General features: G+C 60.5%; 4 protein-coding genes across 5 annotated transcripts in view; 3 read left to right on the forward strand and 1 right to left on the reverse strand.

Annotated features, from left to right (window-relative positions):
- LOC126930558 (putative EP400-like protein) overlaps window positions 1-2,319 on the forward strand; it is a 54,016-nt gene extending 51,697 nt beyond the window's left edge. Inside the window, exon 11 of the mRNA XM_050747714.1 lies at window positions 1,721-2,319. The gene's annotated coding sequence lies outside the window, so the exon portion shown is untranslated. The remainder of the gene's footprint in view (window positions 1-1,720) is intronic.
- Window positions 751-21,613, forward strand: NOC4L (nucleolar complex associated 4 homolog). Of its 2 annotated transcripts, XM_050747711.1 has the most exons (16): window positions 751-754; window positions 15,235-15,386; window positions 15,637-15,757; window positions 16,397-16,503; window positions 18,113-18,220; window positions 18,532-18,681; window positions 18,778-18,877; window positions 18,970-19,004; window positions 19,510-19,560; window positions 19,652-19,763; window positions 20,165-20,225; window positions 20,438-20,548; window positions 20,664-20,824; window positions 20,926-21,008; window positions 21,272-21,385; window positions 21,471-21,613. In XM_050747711.1, exons 2-16 carry the CDS (start codon window positions 15,270-15,272, stop codon window positions 21,588-21,590), a joined length of 1,551 nt encoding a protein of 516 aa, XP_050603668.1. In that variant the 5' UTR covers window positions 751-754; window positions 15,235-15,269; the 3' UTR covers window positions 21,591-21,613. The 2 variants fall into 2 exon arrangements, with proteins under 2 accessions (XP_050603668.1, XP_050603667.1); XM_050747710.1 differs by lacking the exon at window positions 751-754 and having other exon boundaries at window positions 15,213-15,386.
- Window positions 2,366-4,774, forward strand: LOC126931680 (homeobox protein ESX1-like). The gene is made up of 2 exons (XM_050750028.1): window positions 2,366-4,423; window positions 4,458-4,774. The coding sequence occupies exons 1-2, from the start codon at window positions 4,003-4,005 to the stop codon at window positions 4,772-4,774; spliced, it is 738 nt and encodes a 245-aa protein (XP_050605985.1). The 5' UTR covers window positions 2,366-4,002.
- Window positions 6,056-15,095, reverse strand: DDX51 (DEAD-box helicase 51). The gene is made up of 15 exons (XM_050747724.1): window positions 14,775-15,095; window positions 14,483-14,691; window positions 13,508-13,658; window positions 13,072-13,217; window positions 12,914-12,985; window positions 12,645-12,751; window positions 12,292-12,400; window positions 12,069-12,214; window positions 11,631-11,820; window positions 11,420-11,535; window positions 11,223-11,339; window positions 10,852-10,953; window positions 10,616-10,679; window positions 10,391-10,525; window positions 6,056-10,099 (listed from the first exon to the last, which is right to left on the reverse strand). The coding sequence occupies exons 1-15, from the start codon at window positions 15,076-15,078 to the stop codon at window positions 10,073-10,075; spliced, it is 1,995 nt and encodes a 664-aa protein (XP_050603681.1). The 5' UTR covers window positions 15,079-15,095; the 3' UTR covers window positions 6,056-10,072.
- Window positions 21,614-21,868: the final 255 nt, after the last annotated feature.

Below are 21,868 nucleotides of genomic sequence, written 5' to 3' on the forward strand. Positions count from 1 at the left end.
CCCTTTTTCCAAATATACTCTCTTGTCTCTTGTCTTTTATGCCCACGTTTGCCCCCTTTGTTCATTCCACCAGGGATCAAGGGCGGTTACAAGTGGCGCCCTGAACAGCGACAGAATCAAGCAGTTTACAGCCTGATCCATCTCACTGGGGTTAAATTTCACTTTTTATATTTAGTTATTACCATGCTGATGTTATTTTGTAATATGCTTATGTTATTTTGACTACTTGCATACCAATACTAATTGTAATGATTTCTCCGTCGGGATCATTGTTTTTTAACACCTAGAGCCTTGTGATCAATTTTTGTACACATTTCTGTTGCACAGAAGTGTATGGGAGCTGTCAAAGGATTCCAAGCATAAAATACATTAGGACTAAGTCTGTGGGAGAATGGAATGGGAATACAAAATCAGAATAAGGAGTGTTGCAGAACTTGGGTTACTAAAGAGCAGCTCAGTTGTGTGGCTTCGAGGTGCGGCGGGGAGCGGCAGCCCACGGAGGGTTGCATGGCGTGGAGGTGCGGCGGGGCGCAGCAGCCCACGGAGGGTTGCGTGGCGTGGAGGTGCGGCGGGGCGCGGCAGCCCACGGAGGGTTGCGTGGCGTGGAGGTGCGGCGGGGCGCGGCAGCCCACGGAGGGTTGCGTGGCGTGGAGGTGCGGCGGGGCGCGGCAGCCCACGGAGGGTTGCGTGGCGTGGAGGTGCGGCGGGGCGCGGCAGCCCACGGAGGGTTGCGTGGCGTCCAGGTGCGGTGGGGAGTGGCAGCCCACGGAGGGTCGGGCCCCTCAGAAGCAGTTTCCTGACTTGCATGTTAGTCCCTGCGAGCTCTGTTCTCACATCCCAAGGCACAGTTTTGAACCGCAGGCGCATGGTGTTCAAAGGCCACTGGTTTGGAATATGAGCAGGGCTTTGGCCTTTTGCCTGCTGGCCCCCGAGCTGTGGGCTTGTTGGGCGATGATTCTCTCCCACCTTATGGGAAGCGCTGTCACCTGGACCAGGAGCTGTAGGCCCCACCAAGAAGAGAACTGCAAGCAGCGGCAGGTGCATTCTAGAAGGTTCCTTGAGCGGGAGCGAGGCCTCCTTTTCTGCCCACAGTCACAGGACAGTGCTACAGAGGCCCTTTCCCTGTCATTTTTGCTAATGGTAGAGTCTCCAGGTGTGGTCCAGGGGAGCTGCTCCCCCAAGGCCGCAGCCCAGAGCAGCCGCCACCCCCGGATGCCTCCCATGAGCCCCCAGGCCTTCCTGGAGTGGGCAGCTGGTGTTGCCTCCCACCCCTGCCCAGTGCAGCCCCTGGCGCAGGAGCCACGGGGAGGGCCGGACTGCAGTGAGGACGTCTCCTGGGATGTGCCAAACCACTGCGTGGAGCCTGGGCGACTTCTCAGGGTCTTGGTGCAAATGGCCTGGCCCAGGAAGCTGGGCCGCCTGGCTCAGAGACGCCAGACCCTGGCTGGCAGTGGGGCTGCCAGGGGCGGGGACGCTGGGGGAGCTAGGGGTGTGGGCCACCGTGCTGCCTGCCCCAGCCTGGTGGCCTCTCCGTAGCAGAGCAGAGGCTGGGCCGCAGATGGGGGAGCCTGGATGCACCTCCTTCCTCAGCCTCCTTCCTCAGCCACGGGAGGACGCGGTCCAGGAGTGCAGCGGGGCCTTCGAGGGGAGCGCCTTCGGGTGTGGATGGTCCCTGCCACCCGTACACTGGTTTCTTTTTCTTTCCCATGCCTCCCCACAGTGATGTGGACCCCAGCAGTGTCATCGGCAAGGGAGGACCTTGGGTCAGGGGCGCACTTCTCCAGAAACGGCGTGAGGTTTCTCTGAAAGGCCCGAGAGGCCGCCCCCACCCTGGGCTTCTCTCTGCTTAATCAGTAAGGCCGGGAGTGCCCGGGGAGCCGCAGCAGGTGAGCCACACGCAGGTGGCTCACACCACCCACTGCCTCCCTCTGGGCCTGGACAGGCACAGCTGTGCTCTGGGGAGGCTGTGCCCTCCTCTGCTCCCTAACTCCGCGGGTGTGGCCAGTTTTGCTGACCGTGCCTGCTGCCTGGTCTTGTGCCACCTTCCAGAGGCATGACTGCCACCCTGACCTGGGCGGGAGCTTGGGGATGGTTCTCCTCCTGAGGCCTGGACGGGCCTCTCGGGTCTCCTGCGGAGACCAGGCCCAGCTGAGCCTATGGGTCCACCTCTCAATTGCCCAAGTTTGCAGCTATCCAGTGACAAGGACCATCTCCTTGGAACCGGGGCTGATAGGGGGCCTACGACTGTTTGAGTGGGGGTGGCTGTGGGCCTTCCAGGCCCGGGACCCTGCCTATGCCCTGGCAGGTGGACTCGCTCTGCCTTCCTTTTTTTTTTTTTTTTTTTTTTTTTGAGACAGAGTCTCACTCTGTCACCCAGGCTGGAGTGCAGTGGTGCAATCTTGGCTCACTGCAACCTCCACCTCCCGGGTTCAAGCAGTTCTCCCGCCTCAGCCTCCCGAGTCGCTGGGATTACAGGCGTTCACCACCATGCCTAGCTAATTTTTATATTTTTATTAGAGACGGGGTTTCACCATGTTGGCCAGGCTGGTCTCGAACTCCTGACCTCAGGTGATCCACCTGCCTCGGCTTCCCAAAGTGCTGGGATTACAGGCGTGAGCCACTTGTGGCCAGCCTTGCTCTGCCTTCCTGACAGTGTAGACCTCGCTCCTGGAGGGCTAGACTCCTCCAACTCGCCCTAAAGTCTCTCAGCAACCAGAATGCACAGGGCTGTCCGGAACACTCATGTCTGGAAAGGTGAAGGAGGGGTTGGCCACCCCTCCACAGCTCACCGTCTTTCCGCTCCTTCTCTAAGGCCTGTCATTTTGTAGCAGGACGAGCCACAGACAAAACTCCTCAGATAACAGATTAAAGAGGGAAGAGGTTTTTATTTGGCCGGGAGCGTTGGCAGACTCGCGTCTTAAGAGCCGAACTCCCTGAAAAAGAAATTCCTAGCCCTTTTAAGGGCTTACAACTCTAAGGGGTCCACGTGAAAAAGTCATGATAGATCAAGTAAGTGTGAGGAACATGACTGGGGGCTACATACATCAGCTAACAGAACAAAAAGTTTTACAGTGCTTTCTCATACAATGTCTGGAATTTACAGATAACACCAGTAGTTTTAGTCAGGGGTTAATATTATTATTATTATTTTAACCACCAGGGCCAGGTAGTGGTGCCAAGGTCATCTAACTATTTATCTTCCTTCTGTTTCTTTCCAACTTTTTGCTTTCTCCCTTTTCTCCTGTTTTATAAACTAGGGAAAAGGGGAAGTGGGGGAGAAGCTGGGAAGGACAACAGGAGGAGTGGTGTTCTCATTCCATCATTTGAGTTCTAGATGAATGCCCAGCAAGTCACAGTTCAGGCCCAGCAGCCGAGCGGCCAACAGCCAAGAGTGGCCTATGGTGAGTGGCCCGCCAGGAGAGGGGCCTACGGTCTGCAGCCCACCAGGAAGGCACTCTGTCTGCCATCTCCCCGTGTCTCAGGTTCCCAAGGCCATGGGGACCCTGCCAGTGCAGGCCCACATGCAGGTGGGGGCGGCTCACACTGTGCCCCTCCCACGTGACTGATGTGCGCCTTGCTGTCATTATCCTACTTTCAAGACCCACCCCCTTCCTCCAGAGAGGTAAGGAGACGGGAGTGTGTGGACAGCCCAGCCCTACACTCCACACTGAAGGTCCCTCCTCCCTATTCTGTGCTCCGTGAAGGTTGCAAAGAGCCCTCGAGGCCCAGCCACAGATGCCTGCCTGAGCCCTCAGCAGCTGGTGGCCCACCATCCTGCCGCCGCCGGCACGGCCCTGGCACACCCCTCAGCCCCACCCCAGCCCCTCCCACCTGGTCCCCACTGTCACTGACACCTCGGCCCTCCTGTTGCCCCTCCCACCTCTTCCTGTGTGCTCAGCTGGTGTCCTTCCTGTCGGGCAAACGGCTTCTCTCCCCTCTCACATCTCTTCTCAAAACTCTGGGGAAGGCTCCAGGCCCCCGTGCCACTGTGGAAGGGCTGGGATGGGCCTGCCTGATGCACCACAGCTGCCCCGGTGCCCGCTCCTCCCACCTCCCGAGTGTGCCCCGGTGCCCGCTCCTCCCACCTCCCCAGTGTGCCCCGGTGCCCGCTCCTCCCACCTCCCCAGTGTGCCCCGGTGCCCGCTCCTCCCACCTCCCCAGTGTGCCCCGGTGCCCGCTCCTCCCACCTCCCCAGTGTGCCCCGGTGCCCGCTCCTCCCACCTCCCCAGTGTGCCCCGGTGCCCGCTCCTCCCACCTCCCCAGTGTGCCCCGGTGCCCGCTCCTCCCACCTCCCAAGTGTGCCCCGGTGCCCGCTCCTCCCACCTCCCAAGTGTGCCCCGGTGCCCGCTCCTCCCACCTCCCGTGTGCCCCGGTGCCCGCTCCTCCCACCTCCCGAGTGTGCCCCGGTGCCCGCTCCTCCCACCTCCCGAGTGTGCCACGGTGCCCGCTCCTCCCACCTCCCGTGTGCCCCGGTGCCCGCTCCTCCCACCTCCCGAGTGTGCCACGGTGCCCGCTCCTCCCACCTCCCGAGTGTGCCCCGGTGCCCGCTCCTCCCACCTCCCGTGTGCCCCGGTGCCCGCTCCTCCCACCTCCCGAGTGTGCCACGGTGCCCGCTCCTCCCACCTCCCGTGTGCCCCGGTGCCCGCTCCTCCCACCTCCCGAGTGTGCCACGGTGCCCGCTCCTCCCACCTCCCGTGTGCCCCGGTGCCCGGTCCTCCCACCTCCCGAGTGTTGCCAGGCCCACATCTCATGTCTGTGCACCCAGCGGCACTGAGCCATTATCAATCCCCGATAAACGGCAATCATGGTGGGGTCAATACCAAGGTTCCTGGTTTCACGCAGACACACACACACACACACGAGTTTGGAGCAGACGTTTAATAAGCAAAAGGAAAGAAGAGCTCTCCGTCACAGAGGGGAATTGAGTGGGCTGCCAAGGGGAACTGAGTGGGCTGCCAAGTTGTAGTAAAGATGTCAAGGCTTTTTTGTTTGTTTGGTTTTTCCTGTCGCCCAGGCTTGAGTGCTGTGGCGCGATCTCGGCCCACTGCAACCTCCACCTCCCGGGTTCAAGCGATTCTCCTGCCTCAGCCTCCTGAGATACACGCCACCACACTCAGCTAAGTTTTGTATTTTTAGTAGAGGTGGGGTTTCACCATGTTGGCCAGGATGGTCTTGATCTCCAGACCTTGTGATCTGCCCAACTCAACCTCCCAAAGTGCTGGGATTATAGGCGTGAGCCACCGTGCCCGGCCTGTCAAGGTTTTCATAAGTGGGCTAGTGATGAGGGGCTAGAGGAGGGATGTCCTGTCCTCCCAGGGCCCAAGGATTTAGCTGGGACCAGGTGTGGCATCTGTATAGAGAAGAGTTCCTATCAGACTCTTAGTCTGTTGCTCTGTGACGCTTTTCTGGGAGGTCTCTGGGTCTGTTCCCAGACATCTTCTTGGGGCTACAGGCACCCCGGAGAGTCTGCTTTTAGTTTCCCTATCTTAGAGTGCCTAAAGGGAAAGGAATGTGCTTATTAGGGCCCACTGTTTTACTGGGGCCCGTTGTGTGTGAAGTTTGGCGATTACCCAGGAGACTCCCCGCTGACTCCTCTGCCCGAGCTGTCTCGTCTGTGACTTACGGTCTGCTCTTTCAGCCTGCTTGGTGTTAGAGAAGAAGTGATTTTGAACTCAGAGGTTAGAAAGGGAGCTATTTTTGTTAAAAGGCAAGTTTTCTGCTGGAGACTGGCTTTACCCTACCTAAACCATTTCTTTCTGCCTCCTATAACAGTTGCCTTTGCATTCTGCTGCCATTTGTTTGAACACAGTCCACAGGTTCAGCGGTTGCGTCTCTAATCAGCTGCCAGTCCCATCCCAGACATTCTTTGCATCCACGCTGAGGTCTGAATTGAGGGAGGCGGGCTGGTGTTTCCATCCTCACAACTCCAGTGAGCTGGCATGGCCGTGGCCTGCGTCTCCCTGGTGGTTAGTGATGTTGGCATCGTCCACCTTTTTCAAACAAATTGCTGGACTCAGAGAGAATTCACACACTGTATCCATCCAGACCATGGTTCTTAGTAAAAGGTTTATAGAGGTGAGCAGCCATCACCACACACAATCTAAGAACATTCTCATCATCCCCAAAACAAACCCCACCCACTCCCCGCCACTGTGTCCCCAGCCCCAGCCCCCACTCCCGGCCCTGGCGCCCTTTCATCTCTGCCTGTGCCTGGGACACTCCCTACAGCTGGAGCCTTCCTTCATTTAGCATCAGGTTCTGGAGCCTTCCTTCACTTAGCGTTGGGTTTCGGGTTCATCCACATGGTGCCTGTGCTGGTGCCTCACTCCTTTTTCTCTCCTGGTGTGGATTTCCCACGTTTTATTATCCATTCATCAGCTGATGGACATGTGGTTAGTTTTTAGTTTTTGGCTACTGTGAACAGTGCTGCGGAGAGATTTGTGTACACGTTTCTGTGTGGATGTAGGTTTCACTGATCTGTGGTGTACAAGGTGTGTAGGAGGGAAGTGCTGGGTCATAAATGACTCTGCATTTAACGTCCCAAGGCTTTGCCCAGCTGTCTCCACATGTGACCTTCCCACCAGCAACATGTGAGGTGTCCACTGAACAATCACAAGGTTCACAAATCTGGGGAGGAGAGCTCTTTTTTTTTTTTTTCAAACCAGCTTCAACGCAGGTGGACCGAGCTGTCTCTTAGAAAGGGTTGCACCCTGCAGGGTGGCTGTCCTGCCAGGCTGGGAAGCGGAGCCTCTGGCAGAGACACAAGCAGGCACTTCCGAAGCGAGGAGGCTGTGGCGGGTGTGTGCCCAACAGCTTGGCCAGGCGCACGTGTTCAACAGGTCACAGAACAGGTATGAATATTCACAAAAGGGGAACATGGACGTGTGTGACAGGCAAACATGCATGTTACGTGGGTCCCATCTTCACCTTGGGGTGGAGGCATCACATTCAAATGCATTATGAATAATTAGACCGTGCATGCGAAAAGCTGAAGTGGGGATGGGAAGGCACTCTGTGCGCAGCCTCCACACCAGCCAGGGCCATGCACACTTCGGTGCTCTCTGATCAGGAGAAAGTCACCGCCGTCAGCCTTGTGTCCTGATCAGGAGAAAGTCACCGCCGTCAGCCTTGTGTCCTGATCAGGAGAAAGTCACCGCCGTCAGCCTTGTGTCCTGATCAGGAGAAAGTCACTGCCGTCAGCCTTGTGTCCTGATCAGGAGAAAGTTACCGCCGTCAGCGTTGTGTCGTTACGGCTGTAGTCGTGGCTGGTGGAGCAGGGGTCCGTGAGTCCGCGTGTGTGAGCTGGGTAAGCTGCAGTTGCTTCAACATTGCTCGTCTTGAGGCCAGAGCTTGCTTAGCTGCTGGAGAGAAACATCTTGTGGCCCCAGAACACGGTTTATTCTGTAAGTGTGGGTGTATGACTTGAACCTCACACAGCCCAGCCTTAGGTCCTGTTTGTAATTTGGCATCTGATTGCCATGAAGACTCTGTCAGTCTTAGGGTCCCTGTTTTAACAGAAGGTTCCGGTTTTTTGCATCTCCACCCACGCCTACCTTCTTGGCCATCCTTGTGGGTGTGAGGTGGATCTCGCTGTGGTTGAGCTGCATCTCCCTGAGGAGTGGCATGGAATGTGTCTCTGTGGCTGGCGAGTGGCATGGAATGTGTCTCCGTGGCTGGCGAGTGGCACGGAATGCATCTCCGTGGCTGGTGGCCACTGTGCCTGGCAGTGCCCCAAAGAGAGCTTCCGTCAGGCTGAGCCCGGGGAGGGCGGGGCAGGGTTGTACCTCAACCACCACGGGCCGGTTCTGGGCTTGCTCTTGTCTGCCCTAAGTGTCCACAGACTTTCAGTGGCTGGTGCTTTGCTGATGTCACCAGCCAAGCCTGCCTCACTGTGGGGTCAGCAGAAGTCAGTTCTCACTGTCTTCCTTGACCAAAAACCAGACCACATCAGTGGCGGCTATTTATATATCATAAGCGGCATTTTTATAATTCTGGGTATGTTGCCTTCTAAGAAATGAGAGAAAACCAACGTGCTGGGAATTAGCTGATTCCAGGCTCTGCAGAGGCAGCATTTCCCGTTTCGCTGCTTTGACCGCCTCTGAGGTCCAGTCCACCTCGGGAAAATGATGGCAGTGTCGAATTCTCTGTTAAACACAGATCCATCTGTTCATCACACCCTTTAACACACAGGTTCAGCACAGCCGCTGGTGACGTGTCAGACCACAGTGGCCAGTAGCAGGGGCACGTGCATCCAGCAGGCACAGCACAAGCTACTACAGCAGTGTGTCACCATGGTTGGCTCACAGACGCCCGTGCTGGGGGCACAGAACCCTGGGCAGCTCTGGATGCTGCAAGGCCGAGGCAGCAGCCAAAGCCCAGATGCAGCCTCCACTGGGAGGTTCCGGGCCCCAGCAGAGGCAGGGCAGGCATGGGGAGTGGGGTGGGAGTCACCCAAGAGCTCAGCAGGGCGGCTTCCTTGACGTGCGCCCCGACCAAGGGGATTCAGCACATGCTCCAGTCGAGGAGGGCGCCCCCATTCTCATCCCCTTTGCTGTTGGACTGGGGTGGGACGTCCAGGGCTGCTGTTGCCTAGTTTTTACACTGGGAAGCTCCCAGGACTAGGACTGGCCCAGAAACCTGGACCCCAGGAGAAGCCTCTCATTGGATGACCACAGTAGACACTGGGAGGGCGACTCTGTAGCCAAGGCCCCACGATCCAGCACACACGAGGGTGCCTCGTGCAGCCTGCACTGAAGCTTGCCTTGTGTGGGAATGTTGCGTTTATATCCCGACGAAGTGTGTGCGTGTCTGGTGTGAGGTTTCTGGTCTGAGTGCGTCCCCGTAAGCGTCCATCCTGCTTGTGGGATTTGACTTCTCATGCGTCACCTTGGCCTGTGGCTGGGGGACAAGCGAATGTAACTCGAGGTGAGCCTCAGTCTCAGGAATGTTTCCACACTGTCATTCTACTGAAGCAGGTATCTCCAGGCAGAGAAAGAACCACAGTTCACTCCTATTTCTTTGAATATTATCATACAAGACTTTCAAAACAGAGCCTCTTTACAGACAGTGGTCAGTGTTTCCAAGGCGTGTTTTCCACGTTCACAGTGGGAAGTTTCATGCTGTGAGTTGACTTTACACCCAGGCGGGGGACTGGTTACAAAGTAAAATGTTGGGAACTGCACAGCTGACTTCTTTGGTCTGTGACAATGCAAGCAACTCTGCCTGACACAGGCCTGGGGAAGGGTTTACCCGCATTTCTCAGCGTTTGTTCCAAAAGCAGGACAGCCCACGTGGGTCCCTCATGTGTCAGCGTGGGACTCTGGAGCGACCTTTCAGAGGGAAGATGGTCAACACATTTGTGTTGCTCTGAGAGCTAATTATTTATTTATTTTTTTTTTTTGAGACAGAGTTTCGCTCTTGTTGCTCAGACTGGAGTGCAATGGCATAATCTCAGCTCACCACAGCCTACACCTCCCAGGTTCAAGCCATTCTCCTGCCTCAGCCGTCCAAGTAGCTGGGATTATAGGCACCTGCCACCACACCCAGCTAATTTTGTATTTTTACAAAATACAAGACAAATAAAAGAGATGGGGTTTCTCCATGTTGGTCAGGCTGGTCTCGAACTCCTGACCTCAGGTGATCCACCCATCTTGGCCTCCCAAAGTGCTGGAATTACAGGCGCGAGCCACCATGCCTGGCCGAGAGCCTCATTTTTAACATTAACTCAAGGTTAATCCCGACAACTCTCAGAAAAATCATGACAGGTGCCACTGTGTCTGTCTGGGAGTACTTTTCATAGTTTTACTGAGGCTTCATTGCCAGCGGCCATCCTGACCTTCAGGCCATGAAAGTGACAGGCCCTAAAGTCTCCAGTCTGGGCGTGTGCTTGAGCTTTGACGCCCAGGCTGCCTGGCGCAGAGACCACGTGCTCGGGGAGGAAGGCTGTGTCTGCTGGGGGACTCCTTTCCTCACACAGAACATCAGTGATCAGCTCTGGAAGGAGGCTCAGGGTGGTGAGCGCGCAGTCCCTCTGGTCCTCTGGTGCAGTCCCTCGGGCCCTCTGAGCCCCGGCCTAGGCCGCCCTCTGCTTGTGCTCTTCCTGTGGGGGAAAGAGGACGGCTCAGCACCACATACTCCTTCCCCTCATTGTCTGCGGGACCCTGGGCTCTGCCCGGAAGGCTGAGGACCGGAAGCCCCGCGCTGCAGAAGCCCGGCCCTGGCTCTGCTGACCCTCCCTGGGGCCATGCATTTCCACCATTGACACCCGGGGGCTCCTTGTCCTTGGGCCAGAAGCTCGAGGACAACTTGTATGACCCTCTTTCCTCGTTTCCTCTTTTGTGCACGCGTGGAGAAACCCTCAGAGGGTTTCGTGCCGGACACTGGCCCTCACCTTGATGGACTCCTCCAGCTGGGACAGAGCCTCCTCGTACCGAGGAACCAGGGGCTGCAGCAGCTTGCTGGAGAGCTCGTGCCGCCGCAACTCAGGCGCCCCAGCTTCAGTCAGCATCTGAAGGAACCTCCTCTCCTGGAGGGAAGCTCATGGTGGAAGGGGGTTCTTGGGCCAGCCCCTCGTCACCCTTAGGCAGCAGAAACTCCCAAGACCCTCGCGCCTCACCTGCACTTTCAGGAGCAGCGTGAAGGCCTGTCCCATTTTCCCAGCGCGGGCCGTCCTCCCAGCCCTGGAATCACACGCGGCTATCTCCAGCCTGGCCCCTGAGCCTTCAGGGGTCTGACGGAACGACGGCTTCTCTCCACACCAACCCCACCCACACCAGGCAGGACGGTCCCACATACAACGCCCAGGAGCTCACAAAGCCCCAGACCCCCCAGTGGCGGCTGCGCCGCACTCACCGGTGCACGTAGGTTCTCAGGTACTGGGGGGCGTCATAGTTCACCACCAGCTCCACACCCTGCACATCGATGCCTCGGGCGGTGGCATCCGTGCTGATGAGCCTGCCGGGACACACAGCATCGTGGGCCTGCTGTGCCAGGAGCAGGGGCTGTGGCAGCACCGGCCCTGTGGGGGGCAGCTCAGGCCTTTCTGGGAAGTGGCTGCCATGGATCCAGGGCACAGGAAGCCGATTTGCAGAAGGAAGCACCCTTTAGAGGGCCCCAAGCTGACCCTGGAGTGGGCACCCCCACCCCACAGAGGCCCGCCCCAAAGCTGACCCTGGAGTGGGCACCCCCACCCCACAGAGGCCCGCCCCTGCCCAGGGACTCACAGCTGGATCTTCCCCTGTTCAAACTGCTTCAGGATCCTCCTCCTCTGGCCAGGGCCGTAGCGCGAGGAGAACTCAGCCACGTCCACGCCCCCAAAGGCCTGCACCAGCAAGAAGAGCCTAGGCAGAGAGAAGGCTGCAGCCCCGTGATGCTGGGACCAGAGGCTGCCTCTGCCATCCCCGCCCAGCTGGGGCCTCACCTGTGGGAGTTCTCTCGGGAGTTGGTGAAGCAGAGAACCTTCGAGAAGCCCATCTCCAGGACCAGGTGCAGGACAACCAGCGGCTTAGAGCTGAGGCTGCAGGGCACGTAGTGGTGCTACGGGGACAGCAGGGGGTGGGGATGGAGGTGGGGGTTGGTTAGGGGCCCCAGGCTCCTGGTGCAACCCTCTGCCTAGCCAGTATCCCACTCACCGTGAGCCCAACAGGGAAGGCATACTTCCCCAAGTCCCCGTCCCCATCTGTATCTTCCAGGCCCCTGCGTGCCAGCCCTGTGGAGAAAAGCCGGGGCTGATGGAGGCCCAGCTGCTGCAGCTTTTCGGGGTTCTGGGTCAGAGTAGCCGAGAAGAGCAGCTTCTGCAGGGGCATCTGCGGACAGCAGGTACTGGAAGAGAAGGGGGTGTTGCTGGCACTGTGTCAGTGGCTGCCTCGAGACTCCAGGGATTCTTCACACTACCCACTGTAGAGACTACCGTGGGCCAGGGGCAAGGTGAGTCCAGCTCACAGAACAGAACGATGCGGTTCTGTGCACCAGAGCTCAAGCCAGCCTTGTCTCTTGGCACTAAGAAAGGAGAGCTACACGCAGAGGCCTCTGCTCAGGGGATGCCAGCACCTGGGCGTGCTGCTGGATACCTGGCGGCTGTCACAGCCTGGACCTGTCTTCGCTGGAGCAAGGCACAGGGGTCCGTGGGGTCCTCACTCTGGAAGGCAGCCGCCACCACCCGTGGCAGCCAGGATTGATGCATGCTGTCAATCATCCGGTCAGCCTCGTCGATGACCTGCGGGAGGCAGGGAGCCCGGGACTGGGTGGCACGGCCCTGAGCTCAAAGCCCAGGCCTCTGGGGTGGGGACTTACCAGGAAGCGGAGCTGCTGGAGGTTGAATCCTGGGGTCTGGTCGATGTGGTCCACCAGGCGGCCGGGGGTGGCTACCACGATGTCAGCCAAGCAGCGGAACCCGTCAGCACTACAGACCAAAGGGCGGCTCGAGAGAAGGAAGCTTTCTCAAGGGCTTCCGGACAGCAAGACGCTGCCTCACCCCATAGTCCCAACTCCACCCTGCGTGGGAAGGGGGCAGACGGGAGCTCCTCCTCTTCACGGGAACCAGGCGGTTAAACTTGGTGGCCCCTCCTCTGCTCCTGTGGTGCCTTAGGCCACCGGCAAGGCTGAGCAAGGACACCTTGAAAACCCCACACCCTGATGCAACCTACGTTTTCTGGACGAGGCTCTCCTGCTCCTTGGCCAGAGACTTCTGTCCCGTAATCAGGGAGACTCTCAGAGGTGTGGCATCCGTGTAGATGTTGAAAACTTTGGTCACCTGCAGGAGAAGTCTGTCACCGGCCTGGAGATAGCTGGTGTTCCCCCACTGCAGCAAAAAGGACCCCAGATCTAGTCTGGGTCACCCAGGGGCTGACCGCCGTGCACTAAGCAAGGAAGCAGAGGCTGGCGGTGCCACACTCCAGGTCTAGGGTCCACGTACCTGCTGGGCCAGCTCCTTGGTGGGCAGCACGACCAGGGCACGGATGTGGCAGACCACTCTGGACAGCAGGGCCTGAGGAGGAAGGGGCTCCTGTGTCAGCAAGGCTGTTACCTGCCCTCTGCACACGCGCTACAGAGGAAGGGGACCCTCACACAGACCTGCACCACAGGGATGACGAAGGCCAGTGTCTTCCCACTGCCTGTCGGGGCAGAAACACAGAGGTCGCTAGGCCGGTAGCCACCTCTGCCCACCAGAAACCCACAGGCCGCGCTCTCCAGGAGGGCAGGAATCACAGCTGCCTGGACTGGACGAAGAAAGGCGAGAGAGAAGTCACATGTTTACGCCTGGGCCTGCCGCTTCCCTGCCTGTGACCTCTGGGCTGGGCCGCTCTGCTGGAGGCCTGGGAACCACTCCCCCGAGGAATGGCACCAGGGCCCAGAGGAACACCAGCCTCAGGAGAACCATGAGCTTGAGGGTGCTGAGACCACACTTGGCACCGATGTGGCAGGGACGCCTGACCCATGGCCACGCACAGCCTTTTGTGTGGGTGCCCAGGGAGGTGTTCCCTCAGCTGCCTGCCCGGGGCTGGGGCACCTGGAAAGTAGGACGAGATGCCATGTGCCCGCAGCTGCTTCTGCAGGTCAGGGTGGACCTCAGGGATGTCCTCGATAGGAACCAGATCTTCGTTGACGTTCTTTCTGACACAGCTGGGCTCAGCCAGCCACCTTGGCAGGAAAGGCTGGACCTGCCATCAAAAAAAGAGGCCAGGTGAGCACCTTCCAGGCTCTCACGCAGCAGCAGCCCAGGGTGGCAGAGGCTGGGGGAGGGAGGCCGGGGAAACCTGTTCTGTAGTCTCCAGCTCCTCCTCAGCCCCAGGATGCACTTTTCATGCAGCCTTGACAGAAGTTCAACAGCAAAAGCAGACACCACTCACTGAGCAAACTCACCTGTAGTCTCCCATCAACCCACAGTGGCACCCACCCTTCCGCAGCCAGGAGGCCCTGTGACCTGGTGCTCGCCTGCCCCAGCCACGCCGGCGTCCCTGCCTCGAGGCCTCTGCCTGGCATCCCCAACCCTCAACTTTGACCTGGCTTCAAGTCTTCGCATCCCAGCTCAAAGAAAACCTTCTCCACCCCGCCCTACCTAAGGTGCCCAAGCACTCTGCCAAACTTCTCCTTTTCTTCACCTGTCTCACCAGAGATCTCTACCGAAAACCACCCGTGCTAAGCAAAAACACCAAGGGCCAGGGGCTTGCGGAATGGCCTCTGACTTGCTCCTGAGGCGGTGAGCGCACAGCAGGAGACCCCCCCGCACGTTCACGCAAGCACATCCTGCAGGAGAACTGGCGCGGCGCGACGGGATGGCAGGGGCAAGCCTAGCAGAAAAAACGGGAGCTCCGCACATGCAGGATCCAGACTCCTAGGGGATGAAACTGCAGGCCTGGCAGTGAGGCGCGTCTGTGACCCGGGAGCATTCGCTCAACGATGCCTTCCGGGGCGACCGCCACACTTAAGAATCTGCGCAGCCTCCCCTCCCACGCCGACCACCCTTCCGACAGCCGCCGCTCACCTTCGGCGCCTTCCTCCTCCCGAACCCCCCCAGCACCAGGCCGGGGACCAGGGGTCTGGCCGCCTCCTCCAGGGCCCGTCCGTCTGGGGCCGCCTCGGCGCTGGCGCTGCGCTCCCCCGGCGCCTCCTCGCTGCTCCCTGAGCTGGGCTCCCCTGGCGCATCCTCGCTGCTCCCTGAGCTGGGCTCCCCCAGCGCATCCTCGCTGCTTTCTGCGACGCAGACACCCCCCCGGCAGCGCGTCAGCACCGAGTCGCCGGCGCCCCGGAGGGAGCCCGCTCGCCCCACGACTCACCTGCGCCCGCGTCCTCGCCGTCCGCCTTCCGTCGCTTTCCCTGCCGCGCCTCCGGGCTGCCCGACTCCGCGCCGTTCACCCGCCGCCGCCGCCGGGGCCGCCGTCGCTTCCTGGTCGCCGGCTCGGTCGGTGCAGCCGCCTCGGTCGGCGCGGGCTCCCGCTGCTGCTGCCGTTCGCGGGCCCGGCTCTGCAGCCGCTCGAGCAGCGCGCGGGCCCGGCCGTGGGCCCCGGCCTCCGCGCCCTCCGGCCCCGCCGCAGCTGCCGCCTCGGGGCCCTGGTACCGCGCGACGTAGAATAGCGACATGGCCAGCGGCACGCCTGGGGCTCGGGCTCGGCGCGCGGCGATGACGTCGGCGGCACGCCTGGGACTCGGGCTCGGCGCGAAAGACGGGGTTTGGGTGCGGCGCGTAGAGATGACGTCAGACTCTACGCGCAGTGGTGACGTCAAGGGAGCGCCGGCGGCTGGGTACCGCGTTTTGCCGTGTTGGCGGCGGCATGGAGCGGGAGCCGGGCGCCGCGGGCGTTCGCCGGGCGCTGGGCCGCAGGCTGGAGGCAGTACTGGCGAGCCGGAGTGAGGCCAACGCCGTGTTCGACATCCTGGCCGTGCTGCAGGTGGGCCCGGCGGCGTCGCAGGGCCGGGGTCGCGGCCCGGGAGCGGGACTTGAACGGGGGGCTGCGGCGGCAGGGCCCTAGGAGGTTCAGAGACGGCGTTGGAGGGTCAGGGAGGGAGGCGTGTGGATCACGGGTCGGGGGTGACGGGGCTGGCGTCCCGAGGGGGAAGGGAGCAGGGGTGGGGGGCGGCCGAGGCAGGGGCGAAGGTGACAGTTCCCGGCCGGGCACCCTGCCGCCGCCTCTCCTGCAGTCTGAGGACCAGGAGGAGATCCAGGAAGCAGTCCGCACGTGCAGCCGTCTTTTTGGGGCCTTGCTGGAGCGGGGAGAGCTGTTTGTGGGCCAGCTGCCTTCTGAGGAGATGGTCATGACGGGTGAGCCCTGGAGGGCCCCGGGGCTGCTCTTCTCTTTCCGTGGGTCGGAGGGAGGTTTGTCACCTTGGGATGAGCGCCCCCAAACCTGTCACAGACCGTGCAGGCTGGTGGGAGGACACACCAAGCCCCCGCGGAGGATGGATGCAGGGGTGACATGGATACTATATAGCTGCGTTTAGATGAACGCTGGACAAGATACGACTTTTTGTCTGTGTGCTTTGCACCCATTTTGTAATTTTATGTTGATTGATCTTGACATGGTCACTTAAACTCGGAACTTCCTTTATGTCCCCGTTCTGGGGACGTGGGGTCTTGGAGTAAAGTGAGGAGATGTGGATCCTGCCCCTGGCAGCTTGCCTGAGGCAGTCCTGGGGTAGGAGCTGCTCTTCCTGTTTGCAGGGCTCAGGGAACCTGCAGGTCCCAGCACAGGTCTGGGGGCCATAGCGACCTGTTTCCACCTGTGGAGGCTGAGTAGAAGACAGTGGGAGGGTGGAGCCAGGCCTGAGACTTTGGGCGGGGCCCAAAGTGTCATATGTGGGCTGAGCCCCCTAACCTGTCTGCAGGGTGCCGGGGAGCTGCACGGAAGTACAAAGTATGGACGAGACACCGCTATCACTGACCGCCTTAACCTGTCTGCAGGGTCCCGGGGAGCCGCACGGAAGTACAAAGTATGGATGAGACATCGCTATCACAGCTGCGGCAACCGCTTGGGAGAGCTTCTGGGCCACCCCTCCTTTCAGGTCAAGGTGGGTCATTGGGCCGCACTCATCCGTGTCCATCCCCTGCACTGCCACTCCCAGGCTATCCACAAATCAGAGGTCTGGGGCTCCCACAATTGTCCAGGGAAAGCTGCTTCCTTTCTTTGGCTCAAGGGATCGTCACCTTGTGGGCGTTCAGCCCCGTTTACAAACATGGCTATCGAGTCCTGTACTGAATATTGAAGAGGCACAACCCGTGTTCACCTCCAGAGGCATCGACGGGCATCTCTGTTGCATAGAGCACACACATCAAGCCTCGTGCCAGTCCACAGCTGTGTTTGCTCAGCCCACACTGTGGTCTGCAGCCATGGGAATGCATTGTGAGCTTTTTTAAAATCTGTATTGAGGAATAAGTGATGCACAGTTTACCATTTAAAATTGACAAGTTAGCGTTTGTTACTGTGTTCACAGTTGTACAGTGGTTACCACTATCCCAGAACATCTTCATCGCCCCAAAAAGAAATCCTGTACCAGTTAACATCGCTGCCATATCCCACCCCGTTCCACACCAACCCCCAGACACCCACTCATTTAGTTTCTGGGTCAGTGGGTTTGCTTTCTCTAGACGCTCATCACAAGGGGGAGCATGTGGTATGTGCCTTCCACTTGTCGGTGTGTTCAGAGGCTGGTTTCTCCCTGCGGCTGAGCAGCGTCCCGTCGTGCAGCACGCACCCGTCAGCTGCGCGTGCGTTGCTGGGTATTTGGGTCGTTTCTACCTGTGGCTGTTAAGAACAGTGGACTGTGAACGTTTGTGTACAAACTTTTGTGTGAACATGTTTGTTTTGCTTGAATGTGCCTCATCAGTGGAATTACAGGGCCACACGGCAGTTCTGTTTCTAACGTCTGAGGAACTGCAAGACTGTTTTCCACAGTAGCTGCGCCATCTTACACTCCCGCTGGCAGAGTATGAGTGTTCCATACTCCACGTCTTTGCCGACGCATCTGTCTCTAGTTATAGTCGAGTTGCAGACTTCTAAAAGCTGGGGAGATACTACATGAAAATAACCAGCATCCTGCTTTTCACAAAGAACTAATCAGTTCTGTCAACACTGGGGTCTAAGTTTGTTCATGGCTGTGATTGGCTGGAGGGAGAGTCAGGGACAGCTCTGAGACAGGCGCCTGCTCCTGTCATCCCACACGTGGCTCTTTTGCTTTGTGGTGTCATCTGCCTGGGACCTGAAAGTACTGAGTTTGCCACCCTGAGATGAGAGCTTCTGAGCCTGAATCTGAGTTGGGCAGCATGCTGGCGTCACACCCCTGTTTTCACAGCTGTGCCCAAGGGTTATGGTGGCATTCCTGTGATACAAGTGATGAGAGAGCAGTCAGGTGGCCATAAAGCAGACCTGGGCTGTGTGCCTTTCCCTGGCCAGACTCTCTCGTGAGCACTGGATTTCTTTAACTCAAGATCTTGTCATGCCCATGTCATGGGTGGGACACGGAAGCCCGGAGTGCCATCTGGTGGCGTGTGGAACAAGAGAAGGCCAGGACGCCCTTTTCTCAGCTCTGGGCCTGGTTGTGAGGGGCTCCCTGACTGGGCTGAGCTCTGGGCCCATCTGGGGTGAGGACATCACAGCCACCCTGCACTGCCCCTTCCCAGGAGCTGGCCCTCAGTGCGCTCATGAAGTTCGTGCAGCTGGAAGGAGCACATCCCCTGGAGAAGCCCAAGTGGGAAGGCAACTACCTGTTTCCCCGAGAGCTCTTCAAGGTGAGGGCCTGGCTGGGGGGTCCCAGAGAGCCCGGCTGGGGAGTCCCAGAGGGCCCGGCTGGGGGGTCCCAGAGGGCCTGGCTGCCTGGCCAGAGCCCAGGGTGGCCCTGTAGTCGGGGCGGGGCCTGCTGAGCTGAGCCTGGCTGTTGGCTGGGACCCTCCTGCGGCTCCTGTACGTGTGGGGTGCCTCTCATGGCCCACCCAACCAGGAGGAGGCTGAGTAGGGGCCTTGGTGGGGGTGGGGCTGCCTGCCTGGGCCGTGCTGGCCTGTGCTGGGCCGGGCAGGGCTGCTCACTGGTCCTTGCCCCCAGTTGGTGGTGGGAGGCCTGCTTTCTCCTGAGGAGGACCAGAGCCTGCTCCTGTCCCAGTTCCGGGAGTACCTGGACTACGACGACACTCGCTACCACAGCATGCAGGCGGCCGTGGAGGTCGTGGCCCGGGTCACTGGCCAGCACCCCGAGGTGAGCGAGGGGGCCTGTCAGCAGCATCATGCTGGTGCCTCCCGGGGAGGCAGGGGCTGGGGGGTGGCATCCAGGCACTCAGGTCCGGCTCCGCAGGTGCCCCCGGCCTTCTGGAACAACACCTTCACGCTGCTGTCTGCCGTGAGCCTGCCCCGCCAGGAGCCCACCGTCTCCAGCTTCTATGTGAAGCGCACGGGTGAGGGTACTGAGGGCCAGGGGCGGACAAGGCTGGGCCTTGGTCTGCCTCCCCCGCGGGTCAGGTGACCTTTGTTCTCGCTTTCCCTGCAGAGCTGTGGGACACCTGGAAGGTTGCTCACCTGAAGGTGAGTGGCCTCCGGAGAGCCGGGCATCCTCCTGGGCTTGCAGGGTGCGTGTGGGGTGTGTGCGAGACCCCGTGCAGGCTGCCGCCTTCCTCACGAGGAAACTCCCAGGGTACAGGTGGCAGCTCGCATGGCCACTGGGTCACTCGAAGTGTGGGAGGTGACAAGGCCTCTGAACTCGGGGCCCTCCTTTGGGTCAGAGGCCACCACCGCCTCTCGGAATCTGAAGGCTCTGGTGCCATCCGTGGGCCCCGCGGGCTGTGTTGGGCGCAGCCCCCCTCTTGGCCCTCGTCTTGCCAAGGCTTCTCTCCTGGCTGTTCTGAGACCCCAGCCTTGAGGGCGAGGTGCTCCTGACTTGAATGGTGACAATTAGAGGGAGGGCGGGGTCAGAAGAGTGGAGAGCGGGCTTGCGTTGGCTCAGGGCTGGGCTTCAGTGTGCCCTGGCAGCTGCTTGGGCTCTGGGTCTGGGGTCAGGAGGGCAGCAAGTACAGTCTGGACCCTGTCGCAGGAACACAGGAAGGCTTTCCAGACTATGTGGCTCAGCTTCCTCAAGCACAAGGTAGGGGCCAGGCTGGTTGGTGAGGGCAGGGGCAGCACCCGGGTGTCCCCAAGGGTGGAGGCCTCACCCTGACCTGCCGGCCCTCGCCCAGCTGCCCCTCAGCCTCTACAAGAAGGTGCTGCTGATCACGCACGACGCCATCCTGCCGCAGCTGGCCCAGCCCACGCTCATGATCGACTTCCTCACCCGCGCCTGCGACCTCGGTGAGTGCGGCCGCCTGGTTCACACCACACCCCAACCCCCCTCGGTGAGTGCGGCCGCCTGGTTCACACCACACCCCAACCCCCCTCGGTGAGTGCGGCCGCCTGGTTCACACCACACCCCAACCCCCCTCGGTGAGTGCGGCCGCCTCACTCATGCCGGGAGCAGCGCCTCCCATACCCCCAACCCCCCAACCCCCACCCCGCAGCCCCTCTTCCCCAACCCTGCAGCCTCCACCCCCAACTCCCCTGCCCTGCATGTGGTCTCCAGCTTTGTGTCTGTGGGGGCTGTGGGAGGGGACAGCAGGGGCAGGGCCACACTCCACAGCTTAGGCTCAGCGTGGGCAGGGAGTGGGGTGGGAGCGAGGTCACTGCAGCTCCAGCGTGTGTCTGTCTGTCTGCAGGTGGGGCCCTCAGCCTCTTGGCCTTGAACGGGCTGTTCATCTTGATTCACAAACACAACCTGTGAGTCTCCAGGGGTGTAGGTCTTCCCCGTCCGTCCAGCCCTGCTTACCTGTGCCCTTCCCACCCTGCCCCACGGGGTCCCCGCTCTTCTCACAGGCCGTGGCATTGGAGCCCCTGGGCGGGAGGAAGGGGTGCCGAGTGAGACCCTGGCCTTGGAGGCCTCAGTTCCCGGGCCCTGCTCCATCCACTGCTCCTTCCCCGCCGGCCCACAGGGAGTACCCCGACTTCTACCAGAAGCTCTACGGCCTCCTGGACCCTTCCGTCTTTCACGTCAAGTACCGGGCCCGTTTCTTCCACCTGGCTGATCTCTTCCTGTCTTCTTCGTGAGTACCAGAGCACCTGGCTCTGCTCTCCTCTGTGCTTCTGCAGCCTGGGGCCAGGGGAGGGTGATGGGGGCTAGCGGTCCAGGCCCTGTCTCACAACCACTGCCCTGCCCAGCCACCTCCCTGCCTACCTGGTGGCCGCCTTTGCCAAGCGCCTGGCCCGCCTGGCCCTGACGGCTCCCCCCGAGGCCCTGCTCATGGTCCTGCCTTTCATCTGTAACCTGCTGCGCCGGCACCCCGCCTGCCGGGTCCTCGTGCACCGCCCACACGGCCCTGGTGAGTCGCGGGGCTCTCGGAGGCTGGGCCGGACCTGTGGCAGGGGTGCCTGGTGCCCTGGAGAGGTGGACAGCAAATGAGGGTCCGCATCTCATTCCTAGAGCTGGACGCCGACCCCTACGACCCCGGAGAGAAGGACCCAGCCCAGAGCCGGGCCTTGGAGAGCTCCCTGTGGGAGCTTCAGGTGAGGGTGCTGCTGCCACGCCCTGGGGCCTCCCGAGCCATCCTTTGGCCCCTCAGAAAGCCCAGCTCCCCATGCCACCTCCCGCATAGCCTCGTGCCGTGTCCCCCACTGGCCACCAGGGTTTGTGGGTGCTTGGTGCTTGGCCTTCTTCCGTGGCTCTGCCCCCACCCCGCCCACTCTGGTTAGGAGCACAGGGAGGTGGTGGCTGGGGGCATAGGGCGGGGGCCTGGGGTAGCTGCCCCTTGACAGCCCTGCTACCCCAGGCCCTCCAGCGCCACTACCATCCTGAGGTGTCCAAAGCCGCCAGCGTCATCAACCAGGCCCTGTCTGTACCCGAGGTCAGCATCGCGCCGCTGCTGGAGCTCACGGCCTATGAGGTATGGGACTGGGGCCGGGGTGCGAGGGCCTGAGCCCCAGGGCGCTGAGCCAAGCCTGAGAGCCACCGTCCTTTGTCCTTTGCAGATCTTTGAGCGGGACCTGAAGAAGAAGGGGTCCGAGCCAGTGCCGCTGGAGTTTATCCCAGCCCAGGGCCTGCTGGGACGGCCGGGCGAACTTTGTGCCCAGCACTTCACACTCAGCTGACACCGGCCCACCTGTGAATAAATGATTTTGCAGGAGAGCGGCTCGGAGTGTGGACAGGGGCGGCTGGATGCCTCTGCCAGGCCGAGGGCCTCACATCCACCTGAGCCCACCAGGCACATGGCAAAGCGAGGCCCGTGCCTCCTCCGCAGCCTGGGACGGCATGGTGGGGAACCTGAGGCATGGTCTTTCCCAGGGCCTCTGGCCCACCAGTGTCACGGGTCACCCAGCCTCCCTCACTCCCCGGGCCCCAGTGACCTCACTGTTGCAGAGCTCGGGGC

This window comes from Macaca thibetana, chromosome 11 (genome assembly GCF_024542745.1).
Source record: "Macaca thibetana thibetana isolate TM-01 chromosome 11, ASM2454274v1, whole genome shotgun sequence".
NCBI lineage: Eukaryota > Metazoa > Chordata > Mammalia > Primates > Cercopithecidae > Macaca > Macaca thibetana.

Coding starts and splice junctions, on each gene's coding strand:
- DDX51 (XM_050747724.1), bottom strand. CDS start 15,078: ATGTCGCTATTCTACGTCGCGCGGTACCAGGGCCCCGAGGCGGCAGCT. Junction 13,218..13,507: donor CATCTCGTCCTACTTTCCAG/GTGCCCCAGCCC, acceptor TTCTTCGTCCAG/TCCAGGCAGCTGTGATTCCT. Junction 12,986..13,071: donor TCGTCATCCCTGTGGTGCAG/GTCTGTGTGAGG, acceptor CTTCCTCCTCAG/GCCCTGCTGTCCAGAGTGGT.
- NOC4L (XM_050747711.1), top strand. CDS start 15,270: ATGGAGCGGGAGCCGGGCGCCGCGGGCGTTCGCCGGGCGCTGGGCCGC. Junction 19,764..20,164: donor CACCCGCGCCTGCGACCTCG/GTGAGTGCGGCC, acceptor GTCTGTCTGCAG/GTGGGGCCCTCAGCCTCTTG. Junction 21,386..21,470: donor TGGAGCTCACGGCCTATGAG/GTATGGGACTGG, acceptor TGTCCTTTGCAG/ATCTTTGAGCGGGACCTGAA.
- LOC126931680 (XM_050750028.1), top strand. CDS start 4,003: ATGGGCCTGCCTGATGCACCACAGCTGCCCCGGTGCCCGCTCCTCCCA. Junction 4,424..4,457: donor CCGGTGCCCGCTCCTCCCAC/CTCCCGAGTGTG, acceptor CGCTCCTCCCAC/CTCCCGTGTGCCCCGGTGCC.